Here is a 14,307-nt window from a genome sequence, read left to right as displayed (position 1 = left end):
TTTTACTATGTTCCAGGTACTATGCAGATATGCTAGAGAATCAAATGTGAATAAAGTATGGTCTCTACCTATAACTAGCTGCCCCTGGAGGAGCAAATCAACATGTTAATTACACAAGGAATTTTAGAATGTACATTTAGAATATGTGCTTATAGGCCACTAACATGTTTTTTTGTTTTGTTTTTTAAATATGTTTTTTATTGATTTTAGAGAGAGAGGAGGGAGAGAGGGGGAGAGAGAAACATCGATTGCCTGCCTCCTGCACGCCCCCTACTGGGGATCGAGACCAAAACCCAGGCATGTGCCCTGACCGGGAATCGAACCAGCGACCTTTTTGTTGCATGGGATGATGCCCAGCCAACTGAATCACACCAGCCAGGCCACTCTGTGTACAGGGGCAGGGTGGAGGGGGTCAATGGGGGGATAAAAGGGACATTTGTAATACTTTCGACAATAAAGATAAAAAGAAAAAAGAAAAAGGCTTGAAATACCTAAAAAAATTATTCTCTAAAAGCACGTTTGTTTGTTGGTTTTAGTGTATTTGAAGTTCACCTGAAACAGTCATTAAAATTTTGTCTAGTGTGAGTTTGTGGGAAATCTCCTTTTATTTCTTAGATTTTATGGTTAACAAAATTACTTCTTGGGTTACATGAAAGTGAACTAGTAAAAAATGAAGTATATTGGGCTTTCAAATTGATTTCTCCAGTTCCCCCAGAAGAGGGCGCTTGGTGTTTACAGTAAAATTTAGAGTTTTGTTTTTCTTTGATTGTAGATTGGGAGTCCTCCTCTTGACCCTACTGAGCATTTTCTTCCGGAAGAAGAGAAACTTACTGAACAAGAGAGATCAAAAAGGTGAGTAGGTATAAAAATCAGCCCTCACACGTATTTCCACATAGTAGAGATGATTGTTTTTAAAAAGCATGTTTTCTCTTTCAAGGCACTCGTAAAAGTTCTAGAATATGGATTCCGATACGGATTAAAACCTTCATTTGCCACTTACTAGATATGTGACCCTGTTCAAATCTAAAGATCAGTTTCCTTATTTGTCAAATTAGCCACACCCAATTCAAAGGGTTAGTGAGAGGATCAAGATACATATATATGAAAGTTCTGTATAAATTGTAAACCTTTATGCAAATATTGTTTTTTCTTCTTCATAGATTTGAGAAGGTTTATACTCATAACCTATATTACCTGGCTCAAGTCTACCAGCATAAGGAAGTGTTTGAGAAGGCTGCTCATTATTGCCACAGCACCCTAAAGCGCCAGCTTGAGCACAATGCCTACCATCCTATAGAGTGGGCTATTAATGCTGCTACCTTGTCACAATTTTACATCAATAAGGTAAGGTTCTTGAAGTTATCTAACAAAGTTACCGATACATGAAATATAGACCAAATAGTACCTTGAAAATACCATCTTTTAAAAATAAGTAGCTGCCCGGCCAGGCGTGGCTCAGCGGTTGAGCATCAACCTAGGATCCAGGCGATCGGGGTTTGATTCCCAGTCAGGGCACATGCCCAGGTTGCAGGTTTGATCAATGACTCTCTCATCATTGATGTTTCTGTCTCTCTCTCTCTCCCTCTCCTTTCCTCTCTCTGAAATCAATAAAGATATATTTTAAATAAATAAATAAAGATATATTTAAAAAAAATAAGTAGCTTAGGGACATCTGTAATAGAGTCAGCAATTAAAAAAAAGCATATCCACACAACTGGCATCCAGCCAGAATGCCATGGGCCTTGTGATGGTTTTGACCGGAAAATGACATACAAAATAGCCAACCAGTAGCCCTTACTCTGATTATCTCAACAACAACAATAACAATAAGAATTTACCGTAATTTAACCTTGAAAAAAAAACATATCTTTTATGAGGTAAACTAGACAGAAAAATGCAGTGTATTAAAGTTTTGTAGCTTTTGTTACATTAACCTATTAAATCTTAAAATACTGAGTTTTATCATTGTCTTACACGTTTCTAGCCCCTAAAATTACATTTACCTAAGACCAATTCTCTTTTGTTATAAGCATGCTATCTCAATTCATTTTAGTGAGATGTTACCTTAAATTGCAGATTTTATTTTGTAGATATAACTTTATCTTTAGGCAGTGGTATTCTGGTAGCTATGAGAATTTGTCTGAGGAAGTTGACTGTTAAATGTGGGCTTTGATAAAAGCATGTGATTCATTTCAGTTATTCTTTAGAATTAATTCCTTTATAATAATTTTTCTATGTTGGATATATCTCTGCTCAGTTGCAGGGTTCCAGATATTTATGATATACTTCTCTGGAGGCACAATTTTGGGCTTTTTAGTTGTTTCAAAATTATTCAGAATCATGTTGTTATACTCAAGTCTTGACTTATTTGTTCCTCTAGTCCTTAAGAGTTTTTAAAGCTAAAACACTTTTAAGCCACTTTTCTCAGCTAGATTTTTTGTTCATTCTCAATCAGCTATCTCAGCAATAGAAATTACTTTTATTTATATTTCTGATTCACAAGCCTCTCTGAAGTTTTGGTAATTTTTTGCTTATCAGAGTTCCATCTTAGATCTCTCTGGTTGCCTGCTGCTGTATCCTTACTGGGCCTTTATCCCTTCTAAGATTTTGTTAGTGCTGGTTCTTTAAATGTACCCTATATTTAAAGTATTGTCCCACAGAATTTCATTCAGAAAAGCTATAAGCAAGAGAGAAAGGGCTGTGGTGACTGCAGCATCGCTTCTGGACTTTGGTCTAAGATCAAGCGTATAAGTAATGCTACTGCATATATCAGAGCATTCAGTTGGGTCTAACTCATGCATCCATTTTATTGTGGCCATCATCAAAAAGTGTTATCTTGTGCCTCTGATTGTGACACCATTTTTTTAGCTTCTGGGGCCCCCTTATTTGTTTTGTTTAGCAGCTTTAAAATATTCAGTGATTTTAATTAACACCTACAACAATGTTGATATTGATAATACTTAGCTATCTAGATATTAAAGTGTAATTTAAAATTTAAAGTTGTTAAACATTGCTTATGTGGAGCATGTAGTAATTTTCATAAGTACCTCCCCTACCCTGTGCTTTTATTTTTTTTACCAAGATGGTTTATAAGTTTTTGTTACAGCTAGCTAAGTTGTATTTCAAAAAGAGAGATTTGAACCACGTTTTTTGAAAAACAGTTGTCATTTATATCACTCTCATCTTCATCGGGTTTCGGTGATGAGGTTTTGCTACTTGGTGATGTCCTACCTGGCAGGTGCTAAAGTCCTACATTTACCAGCCACCTAGAGGGCACAAGGCAAGGCACTCACTGTTCTAGTGGTGGTTGCTCACAGGGAACCGGTCTGGAGAAAGCTGAAGTGATAATGATGGCTAAGGGATTGTGGAGGGACGATGAAAGCTGTTTATGTAGCCCGGCCTGCGTGGCTCAGCCGTTGAGCATCGACTTAAGATCCAGGAGATAACAGTTCAGTTCCCGGTCAGGGCACATGCCTGGGTTGCGGGCTTGATCCCCAGTCGGGGGCATGCAGGAGGCAGCCGATCAGTGACTCTGGTCATTGATGTTTCTCTCTCTCCTTTCCTCTGAAATCAATAACGATATATTTAAAAAAAAAACCTCTTTATGTAAACTGTAACTTGGGTTTTTTTGAGGTTTAACACCAGCACTTTAATTTGTAGACGTTGCTGGGATAATATTACACGTGGTCCCCAGATATTCTCAAGATGGCTCCTGAATTTGCCATACAGGAGGGCTACATTTAATGCTGAGATTTTAAAATCACAGCTAACCATTAACAGTCTTCTTAGCAAAATTAGGTATGTGTAACATGAAGTAGACATTATATTTATGAGGGTGGCTTCCAACTAAAAGTTGGACTTGAACTTTGTACTGCTGCTGAGTGGTCCTGTGACTTACACAATAAATGCCAAGTGCTTACATTAAGATCTTCTCCAAGTGTCTGAGAAGTTGACTGTGCCCAGATTTGAATTATGAAGTCATCAATTGTGTTGGTGAAGCAGTTTTGTGAAGTTTATCCGTGGAAGTTCGTTGACTTCAAAACTTGGTGGGAAGCCTCATTATAAATTGTAAAGATTTTAGAAGACAGGAATCTTTTCCTATCAAAATGTATTCTTTTTGACTTTGAATGGTAGGATATAAAAGGGATCTGTGAACCTGAAAAAAAATCTTTAAGTCCTCTGACAGAATGTAAATGGCCTGAGTTATCATGCATGGGACTTTGGCTCTTGGGGCGGAACCTAAAGGCTGCCTGAGTTGCTTTGAGCCTCTGATGACAGCTACTGTTGTGTCCTTTACCGATTACCTGGGGAGGGCCAACTCTCAGTCAGCAGCTGTCTCCCAGCCACTTTGGATTACTAAGAGTTGGGGGCATTGTACTTCTTTGAGGTAGCTGTTTTTTGGTTAAATATTGTGATTTGCTTTATTCATTCAACATTGTGTTTATGGGACTCATGAAGATACAGCTTATTTTCATGGCTAGATAGTGTTTCATTGTATGACTGTATATTTTCTAATCCACTCATGTCCATAGGTGTTTGTTCATAAAAGCAAAAACTGCAGATAGCCCAAAGTTGTGATTAACATTCTGGGGCCCACATGGTGGGAGGGTTTCTCTCGGCACAATGATGATTAGAATTGCAGGGTCATAGAGTATGCGTGGACTGGATAAGGCCCAGGTGTTTTCCAAAGGCTTGGTCTATCGGCACTCCTATCAACAGTGTATGAGAGTCCCCAGCACCTTGCATCCTAAGCTCTCTTTGGTGCTGGTTTGTCTTCCCCTCAGCTGTATCCACATCTCAGAGGCCCCTTGGCTGTCCTCAGGTCTCACTTGGCCCCTGGCCTGAGTATCTCTGGCGTGTTCCCCGCCAGGCTGACCTGGACTTCCTGCCTTCCCGAGAGTTTGAGCCCTTGCTCATGTTGTTGGCTCAGCTTCTGGGAGCTCTCAGCACAGAGCTTCAGCCTTAGCTCCAGATTTCGTCCCAGCAGGGCCCCATGATTCTGGGGGTCAGTGTGGTTAGACATCACTTTCTCTTGCCAAGCCAGGTGGCACTGTAATTTCTACCATAGACGAGGCAGTGTCGTTCCCCCACACCCTAGAACCAAGAATCTTTTCTTTAATATGTCTTTATTGATTTGAGAGAGAGGGAGAGATAGAAACATCAATAATGAGTCATTGATCAGCTGCCTCCTGCTCACCCCTACTGGAGATCGAGCCCCCAGCCTGGGGCTTGTGCCCTGACTGGGAATCAAATCGCTATCTCCTGGATCATAGGTCGATGCTCAACCACTGAGCCATGCCAGCTGGGCAGAACCAGGAATCCTTAAAAGAGAGCGTTAATAGCTTTTTAAAAAGGTCTTTTGGCAGGTTAACATCACAATGTCAGTGCTGGCAGGAGGAGGTGACACCTGTGCTGGCTACAGGCCAGGCCTCACGGACAGACGTCACTGTGCACAGAGCCAGCTACCTCATCTAGCCCAGGGCCTCAGGTGTGTGAGTGCACACAGAGCTGACCTCCCCCCCCCCCCCCAGCCAGTTCTGGGAGCCCACTTCCTATTGCATCCTCCTTGCCAGATGCTTTTTTGGCACTGGCAGGCTGGGCCAGATTGAGGTAGCTTTTTAACCTGATACCATAAAATGTTTTATATATGTTCTTAATGTTCGGCAACTATACAGGGTCTCCTCTCCTCTGTGGTTTCTACCTGATTTTAATAGCTTTTCCCATATCAAGAGACTTTATGCAATATCAATTGCAAATAAGGTTGTGGGACAGTTGCATTTACTCTTGTTTATTTCCTTAACAGCTATGCTTTATGGAGGCGAGGCACTGTTTATCAGCTGCTAACGTTATTTTTGGTCAAACTGGAAAGAACCCAACCACAGAAGACAGTAAGTTTATGTGTGCATGTTTTATTATATATATATATAGAGAGAGAGAGAGAGAGATTTTTAAAACTTTCTTTTAAGTGATTTTAAACTTTAGAAAATTCAAGAACAAAACAAAAAACTGCCTACCATATGACCTTATAAATTCACCTATTTTAAATATTTGCCTCATTTGCAGTTGCATTTTATTTTTCTTTTTGAACTATTTGAGAGAAGATTGCATACATTGGGCTCCTTTACCCTGTAATACTTCAATGTGTATTTCCCAAGAATGTTTTCTTATGTAATCATAGAAAAGGAAATGATACAATTCTTTTATCTATAATGCATAGTTCTATTTCATTAATTGTCCTCGTGATGTTCTTTATAGTAATTATTTTCTAGTACCAGAATATCCAGTTCAAGATTGCATAGTGCATTTAGTTGTCACACCTCTTTAGTCTTTTTAATTCTGAAACGTTCCTTAACTTCTCTTTCATCATATAGACATTTTTGAAAAACACAGGCCAGTCATTTCGTAGAATTTTCATCAATTGATGTTTTGATATTTTCTTAAGCAAAGACTCAGATTACAATAGTCCCCCTTTACCTGCAGGGGATACATTCCAAGACCCACAGTGAATGCCTGAAACTGTGGTTAGTATTAAACCCTATATATACTATGTTTTAGCTTGTGTATACATATCTACTATAAAGCTTAAATTACTCTTGTGCTTTGGGGCCATTATTAGGTAAAATAAGGGTTACTTGAACACAAGCACTGTGATACTGCAGCAGTGGCTCTAGATGACTACTAAGTGACTAACAGCAGGTAGCGTATACACAGCGTGGATACCCTGGACAAAGGGATGGAGCAGGACAGTGTGAGATGTCATCTTACTACTCAGAATGGCATGAAGTTTAAAACTTATTAAAGGAAAATTCCAGAAATCATTCATATTTCCAGACCATTGTTGATCTTGGGGAACTGAAACCATGGAAAGCAAAACCACAGAAAAGGGACAAAAATAGACATTTTTGGTTGGAAAACATAAGTGATGTGTCTGAATATCTAGTTTTTTAATTATAGTGCTTTATTTAGTCTTAAAAATCACAGTTAACATTTATATTTGATAAAATCAAGGCCACAATGAGACATCACCTCACACTTGTTAGATTGGCTAGTATAAAAAAGTCAAGAAATAAATGTTGGTGAGGATGTGGAGAAAGGGAACCCTTGTGCACTTTTGGTGGGAGTATTAATTGGTGCAGACACCGTGGAAAACAGTAGGAAGGTTCCTCAAAAAATAAAAATAGAGCTACCTCATGAGCCAGCGATTCCATTTCTGGGTATATATCCAAAGAAAAGGAAAATAGTAACCAAAAAGATGTCTGCACCTCCGTGTTCACTGCAGCATTATTTACAATAGCCAAGATTGGAAGCAACCTAAGTGTCCATCATCTATTGAAAATGTAATGTATATATACAATAGAATATTATTTAGAAGGAAATCTTTTTTAGAGGAAGGTACAGACTTCCAGTTATAAAATAATTAAGTCATGGGGTTGTAATGTATAGTATGTATAGCATATTTGAATGTTGCTAAGAGAGTAAATCTTAAAAGTCCTCATCACAAGAAAAAAAATTTTGTGACTGTGTGGTGATGGATGTTAACAGGACTTGTGATCATTTTGCAATATGCAAATATCCAATCACATTGTACTGAAGGTAGTATAATACTGTATGCCAATAATACCTCAATTAAAAAAATACTTTTCATTATTATAAAATCTGTAACATGCTTACACAGGTCCCTGAGCACGTTTTAGTAAGGTACCAATCCAGTAACTTCTGCTTTCAGTCCTTAAGGAATTCAAGAACCCAGATTCTTATGCCATTTCTGAAAAGGAAAGATCAAGGACTTCATATCTAAGTGCAGGTTCCAAAGTACAGTCAGTCTTCATTATTTGTGGATTTCATATTTGGGAGTTCACCTACTTGCTATAATTTACTTGTAACCCCCACATCAGTACTCTAGGTGCTTTTGTGATCATTTGCAGACATGTGCAGAATAGCAAAGAATTTGAATCCCCCAAGGTGCACATTCCCCAGCTGAGGTTGAAGAAGGCTATGCTCGCCTTCTTGTTTCAGCTCTCATACTGTAAAACAAGTGTCCTTTTTGTGGTCTGTTGAGACATTTTTGTGCTTTTTGTTGGTGATTCGTTGTTTATAATGGCCCCCAAGTGTAGTGCTGAAATGCTGTGTAGTGTTCTTGAGCACATGAAGGCTGTGATGTGCTTTATGGAGAAAACATAGTGTGCGATCAGGCAGGAGTTTATAGTGCTGTTGGCCATGAATTCAGTGTTAATGAGTTAATGTTAATGTATATTAAAACAGGTGTCTTTAAATAAACACGTGCATAATAAGGTTATATATTGATTAGTTGACAAAAATGTGCCAGAAGCTCATAGGAACCTAACCCTGTATTTCCCATAGGAGCAATGTTTCAGCATTTGCTAATTTGTTGTTCACAGCGACTTTATAGAACATAACTACATGAACAGTGAGAATCAACGGTTTCCTTGTAAGAGAATTCAGGTAGAAAGTTTTAGTGTTTGGGATAAAAACCTCTTTTTCTACTGAAACAAATGTTCATCTGAAGGAGACAATCTAGTCCACTGGTGACTTACATCAGTGCCGTGCTTCTGTGTTGCTTGGGAAGAGCGCTGATTCTCTTCCTATAGAACTGGGCAGCGCCACTGTTGTACTGGGCGTTAGCAGTTGTTGGTGGCACATCCTTGTTGGAAAAAAGCAAACTACACAGGAAAGTATGGGGATTAATAACTATACTGTTATTTCGTTAAAAAGGATTTTTAAAAAATACTAGTGAAAACCAAAGTAATTTAAACTGAAAAAATTGTAAGCAATTTTTTCCTTGCAAATGGCAACTCCTTCCACAAATGTAACAATATTTTGGTAAAACTGGACATAGGACTCATATTGCAAAATGAAATAACTGACCTTTCATTAAACCACTGCTATCATTTTGAACATTATTTTGGGGGAACTCTTTCCACTTAGGACTACTTTTAATTCATGAGAAATCCATTTCAATTTGGAATCCACTAAATTGGAATTTATGACAAATTGGTTAGGAGCTATGCTAACCTTTGCTTGTTTAGCACTATTTCTTTATTAACATAGACCACAGCATAGGGAAGGTGATAAAAGCAAATGTTTAAACAATTAGAGAAAACTGCTTTCAACTACCTTGTAAGGATCCATATATAGACATGAAATATAAAACTCATTTTAATTAAAGTAGGTATTCTAAAAACCTGTATGAGTGATCCTCTTATTAGTCCTGTTTGATTAATAATGGTGTTGAGCACTTACATGTACCAGATCCTGTCTGAAGTTCTTTGTGGTTATCATCTCATTAAACCCTCATAGCAACACTATCAGACAGTCACTGTCACACTATATATACAGATAGGGAAACTGAAGCACAGAAGCTCCAATTGCCCAGTGTCACACAGATAGTGAGGGGCAGAGCTGGCATTCAAATGAGTGCAGGATGGTTCCAAGCCCAGAACTCCACTGCTTGAGCCAAAAGACCACTAATCTGACCCTTCCCTACCTCATCCTTCTCTAACCTCTTCCACTGGCTGGAGATGAAAAAGCTGTTCTTTGTTTTTTAAAAAAAATATTTTAAGCTTTTTAAAAAATTTTTATCTTTGATTTCAGAGAGAGGAAAGGAGAGGGAGAGAGAGATAGAAACATCAACGATGAGAGAGTCACTGATCGGCTGCCTCCTGCACCCCCCCGCCCCCCACTGGGGATCGGGCCGCCACCCGGGCATGTGCCCTGACTGGGGATCAAACCACAACCTCCTGGATCCTAGGTCGATGCTCAACTGCTGAGCTGTGCCTGGCTGGGCAAAAAAGCTGCTCTTTGGAGTGGTGGGGTGTGGGGGGCACTCTGCAAAACTTGGGGAGGTTTGGAAATAAGGCTCAGATAAAATTAAACTCAGAGGCCCTGGCTGGTGTGGCTCAGTTGGTAGGAGTGTCATCTCGTACACCACAAGGACTCGGGTTTGATTCCTGGACAGGGCACATGCCTAGGTTGCGTATGGGAGGCAACCGATCAATGTTTCTTGCTCTCTTTCTCTCTTCCCCTTTCCCCTCTCTCTCCTTCTCTCCTCCCCTTCCCCTCACTCTAAAAATCAATGAAAATGTCCTCAGGTGAGGATTAAAAAAAAAAAAAGTAAACTCACAGTATTAAGTTTGGGAACAAGTCTCTGATCATGATAATAGGCATTCGTTTCTAATAAGATGCTTGAAATACCGAAGGCATGCATTCTTTTTTGGGGGGGGGAGGAGGGGGGCTTACCACCTTAATTATTATTGAACTGTAGCAAAAAGATAACAAACAGTTGCACAAAAACGGAAAGAATGTAATGTGAATCTTTTTTACAAAATCCGTATCTTCACTTTTTCTGAAATTGTCATTAATCAGAATTGCATGGTATGTTATTTTAAAAAATGATATGATATAATCAAGTACAAAAAGCCCCTGCATTTTTCTCATTTTTTTAAGTAGCCTATTTTCTCTTACTGTTTCTTTTTTCTTTTTTGGGGGAGGAGTAGGGGGGGCTAGGCAATATCTTAAGAGAAACAGTAAGGTATGCATTCTTAATAGGGTGAAAATTATTTCTTGGAAAGTGAAAAAAATTTTTTTTTTTTTTTTAATTCTCACTTGAGGATATGCCCATTGATTTTTAGAGGGAGTGGAAGGGGAGGTGGGGAGAGAGAGAGAGACACTGATGTGAGAGAGAACATTGATTGGTTGCCTTTCATACGTGCCCCTACCAGGGACTGAACCCACAACCTGGGTGTGTGCCCTAACTGGGAATTGAACCTGCAACCTTTTGGTATGTAGGACAATGCTCCAACCAACTGAGCCACCCCAGCCAGGGCAAAAATATCTTAGTTATTATAATGGTTAAAAAAAAAAAAAAAAAAAAAGGGAATTCTTTATTTGTGACAATATAGGTGGACCTTGAAGGCATTATGGTAAGTGAAATAAGTCAGAGAAAGAGAAATACTGTATGATCTCACTTATATGTGGAATCTTTAAAAAAAAGCTGAACTCGTAGATACAGAGAACAGATTGTTAGTTGCTAGAGGCAGGGGTGGATGAAATGTGTGAAGGGGGTCAAAAGGTACAAACTTCCAGTCATAAAATACATAAGTTAAGGGGATGTAATGTGCAGAACGATGACTATAGTTAATAATACTGTATTGCATATTTGCAGTTTGCTAAGAGAGTAGGTCTTGAAAGTTCTCATCACAAGAAATAAAAAGTAACTATGTGTGGTAACACATTAACTAGACTTACTGTGACCATTTCACGATATACACAAATACTTGAATATGTCAAACACCTGAAACTAGTATAATGGTATATGTCATCTCAATTTAAAAATGTGTATTTGATTATGTAACAAGTTTTGTAATAAGGTCACAATTTTCTTTATCATTGTGATCAGAACAATACAGAGGCTATGAAGAATTAGAGGAATGTACATTATGATTTTAAATACAGGTGACCCTTGAACAACGCAGAAGTCAGAGGCTCTCACTCCCCACACAGAAAAATAGCATATAACTTCTGGCTCCCCCAAAACTTAACTACTACTAGCCTACTGTTGATCCAAAGTCTTACTGATAACAGTTGATTAACACATATTTATGTGTATTTTATACTGTATTCTTACAATAAAGAAAAAAGAAAATATTAAGATCATAAGGAAGAGAATGTATTTATAGTATTGTATTAATCAGTACTATAAGTTTACAAGGTTAATCCTGTCAGTACCTACATGAATATTATCTTATATGATACAAAACACTGTGTTATAAGTATTACATTAGATAATAAAAATGAATATGAAAAAGAAATTCGTATTTACAGGTATGATTTGTGAATCGATAAGAAAGCAATAATACCGATTGCTTCACTGTAGTCTAACCTATACACTAATGAATGAATTGTTATAAAATTTTCACGGCATATAGTATTACAGTCATAGTCATAATACAGTATTGAAAACATTTCGATTTTTGAAAAACCACTTACCTATGATAAGGTGATACCTAGTTTCTCCAATTTCGAGAGATAGAGGCATCCTGTATGCTAATGTAATTCTTTGAAAGCAAAGTTATGAAACAGTAAGAAAATGAAAACAGTTCTAATTTTACACTGAAAATCACTCACCTTGTGCCTGTGTAAGGCAGGCTCTCCACTTCATACTGCTCTTGCACGTGATGTCCTTACACAAAGAATACAAAAATGTCTCAGACGGTTACTAGATTTTCACATGAAGACACTTACACATACACAACAGATATGCTCCTTAGCTGAATGGCATGGTGGTGATTTACTTTTCACTACGTCGAAGTGGGTCATCATGAAAGTCTTCATTCTAGTTGTCTTCACGCTGAGCAGGCTGAGGGGAAAGGGGAGGGGAGGGGGCTGGTCTTGCTGTCTCTGGTGGCAGAGGCGGCAGAGGCAGAAGAGGTGGGTGGGGAGGCACAAGGCAGGCACTCTCTATGGAAATACATTTAATTTGTCTGACTTTTCTGCCTTTTCAGGTCTCTAAAAATGTTTCTATACAGTATCAATTCTTCCCCATTTGCTTTAATGTGCCTGTATCATAGAAGGGCTCTTGTCATAAAATAACCCGAAAGCAGTCTTGAATTATCAGAACTCTGCCAGGCTGATGAATGTGAGTGTTTTCTGGCTCTGCTGCTTCTGCATCAGCCTCCTCACCTGGCACGGGTTCGGGTGCACTCATTGTGTCGTCTTCCGGTGTGCTGTTAGCTCATGAATTTCTCCGAGATTCTTACCCCCCCTTTTTTTCAATATCCACAGCGTCTTATGATTTCCATGATTGGCTCTGTCGCAAATCCTGTGAAGTCATGCACGTCATCCAGACACACTTTTCCCAGCAGGAATTTATTGTTTTGGGCTTGATGGCTTTTTCTATAACAGCGATGGCATCTTCAGTGGTGTAATCCTTCTAGACTTTGTCGGGGTCCACTTCCATAGCATGGCCATCCTTTCCATAGAGTGCCATGTGTAATGATCCTTAAAGGTCTTTGTGATTCCCTGATCTAGAGGCTGAATTAGAGACGTGTTTGGGAGCAAGTGGATCACTTAGGTGTTGAATTCATGGGGTCTGGGTGGCCAGGCTTTCTTACTGTACAACCAAAAGACTGAAAGCTGGTATTTAGCCTTTTCCTTCAAGGCTCAGAGTTGGCAGCATTGTAGGTAAGGGCATTCCTGATCACACACCGACTGCACTGGCACAGAACAGTTAGGCCGTCCTCCCTTCCTCATTAATAAGTGTCCTTTGTAGCTCTCCCCCGAAATGGGGCACTTTCATCTACATTAAAAACCTGCTCAGGCAGATATCCTTTCTCCTCAGTGATTTTCTTAGTGGCATCTGGGAACTTGGCTGCTGCCTCTTGGTCGACAGAAGCTGCTTCTCTGTTACGTTGACATTTTAAAGCCAAACCTCTTTCTAAAAGTATCAAATCATTCATTGCTGGCATTAAATTCTCCAGCTTTAGATCCTTCACCTTCCTTTTGCTTTAAATTGTCATATAATGACTTTGCTTCTTCTCAGATCATATTCGGTATGCCTCAAATCTATAGTATGCCTTTCTTAAGCAATTCTGCACCCACAGAAAAGCTGCATTTTCAATATCAAATAAAAAGGTATTTCGCAGAAAGTTTGTTTCCCTGCCTGCCGGTGTAGTTACAGAGACAGCTTTTCAAATTTCCTTTTCTGTTTTTACACTGGTCCATATGCTGGATTAATTTATTTTGAAGTGGCAGGCCATTGCAGAACTCAATCTACAGTACATATCAAGCAGTTCAACTTTTTCTTGTGATGTCATGACTTTGCTTCTTGGGAGCACTTGCAGCATCATTAGAGGTACTTTGTGTGGGTCCCATGGTGTTATTCAAGGCTTATAGTGTTGCACTAAATACAACAAAAAATACACGAAAACCATGAGAGATCATTTTTTACTGCAATATGCAGTTTACTGGGGAGACGAACTGCTCAGAGATGATTAGCACACAGCATCTTAAGCAGATACCCGCAATGCTTGAGCTCACCACGGTAACAACAGGATGTGGCTATGAAATTATTACAGTAGTACAGTATGTATTACAGTTAACTTACGGTTTAAAGCATAATTTACAGTTAGACAATATTGCATTTGTACGTTTGTTTACATTTCTCTCAACTGAATGGCAACTGTATGGTCTGTGTTTGTGCATAAGGTTTGATAAATTTTAACTTTTTATAATCGATTTATGTATATTTTATGGTAGTACATGATCAAATAGACTAATATCTACATGTTT

The 14,307-nt window shown here is 38.7% G+C and overlaps 1 protein-coding gene and 1 pseudogene across 2 annotated transcripts in view; one reads left to right on the top strand and one right to left on the bottom strand.

Moving 5' to 3' along the window:
- The window catches only part of LOC308567311 (small ribosomal subunit protein uS2-like), a 558,798-nt pseudogene that overhangs the window by 149,834 nt on the left and 394,657 nt on the right, over positions 1-14,307 (bottom strand). The gene's annotated exons all lie outside the window — the stretch shown is intronic.
- KIFBP (kinesin family binding protein) overlaps positions 1-14,307 on the top strand; it is a 29,201-nt gene that overhangs the window by 7,920 nt on the left and 6,974 nt on the right. The window contains exons 3-5 of the mRNA XM_081158599.1: positions 773-852; positions 1,161-1,344; positions 5,804-5,888. Of these exons, the coding sequence (XP_081014725.1) occupies positions 773-852; positions 1,161-1,344; positions 5,804-5,888 (349 nt within the window). The remainder of the gene's footprint in view (positions 1-772; positions 853-1,160; positions 1,345-5,803; positions 5,889-14,307) is intronic.

The sequence above is a fragment of the Miniopterus schreibersii genome (assembly GCF_964146895.1).
Source record: "Miniopterus schreibersii genome assembly, chromosome: 14".
NCBI classification, from domain to species: Eukaryota; Metazoa; Chordata; class Mammalia; order Chiroptera; family Miniopteridae; genus Miniopterus; species Miniopterus schreibersii.
This window is presented reverse-complemented; position numbering and strand designations above follow the sequence as displayed.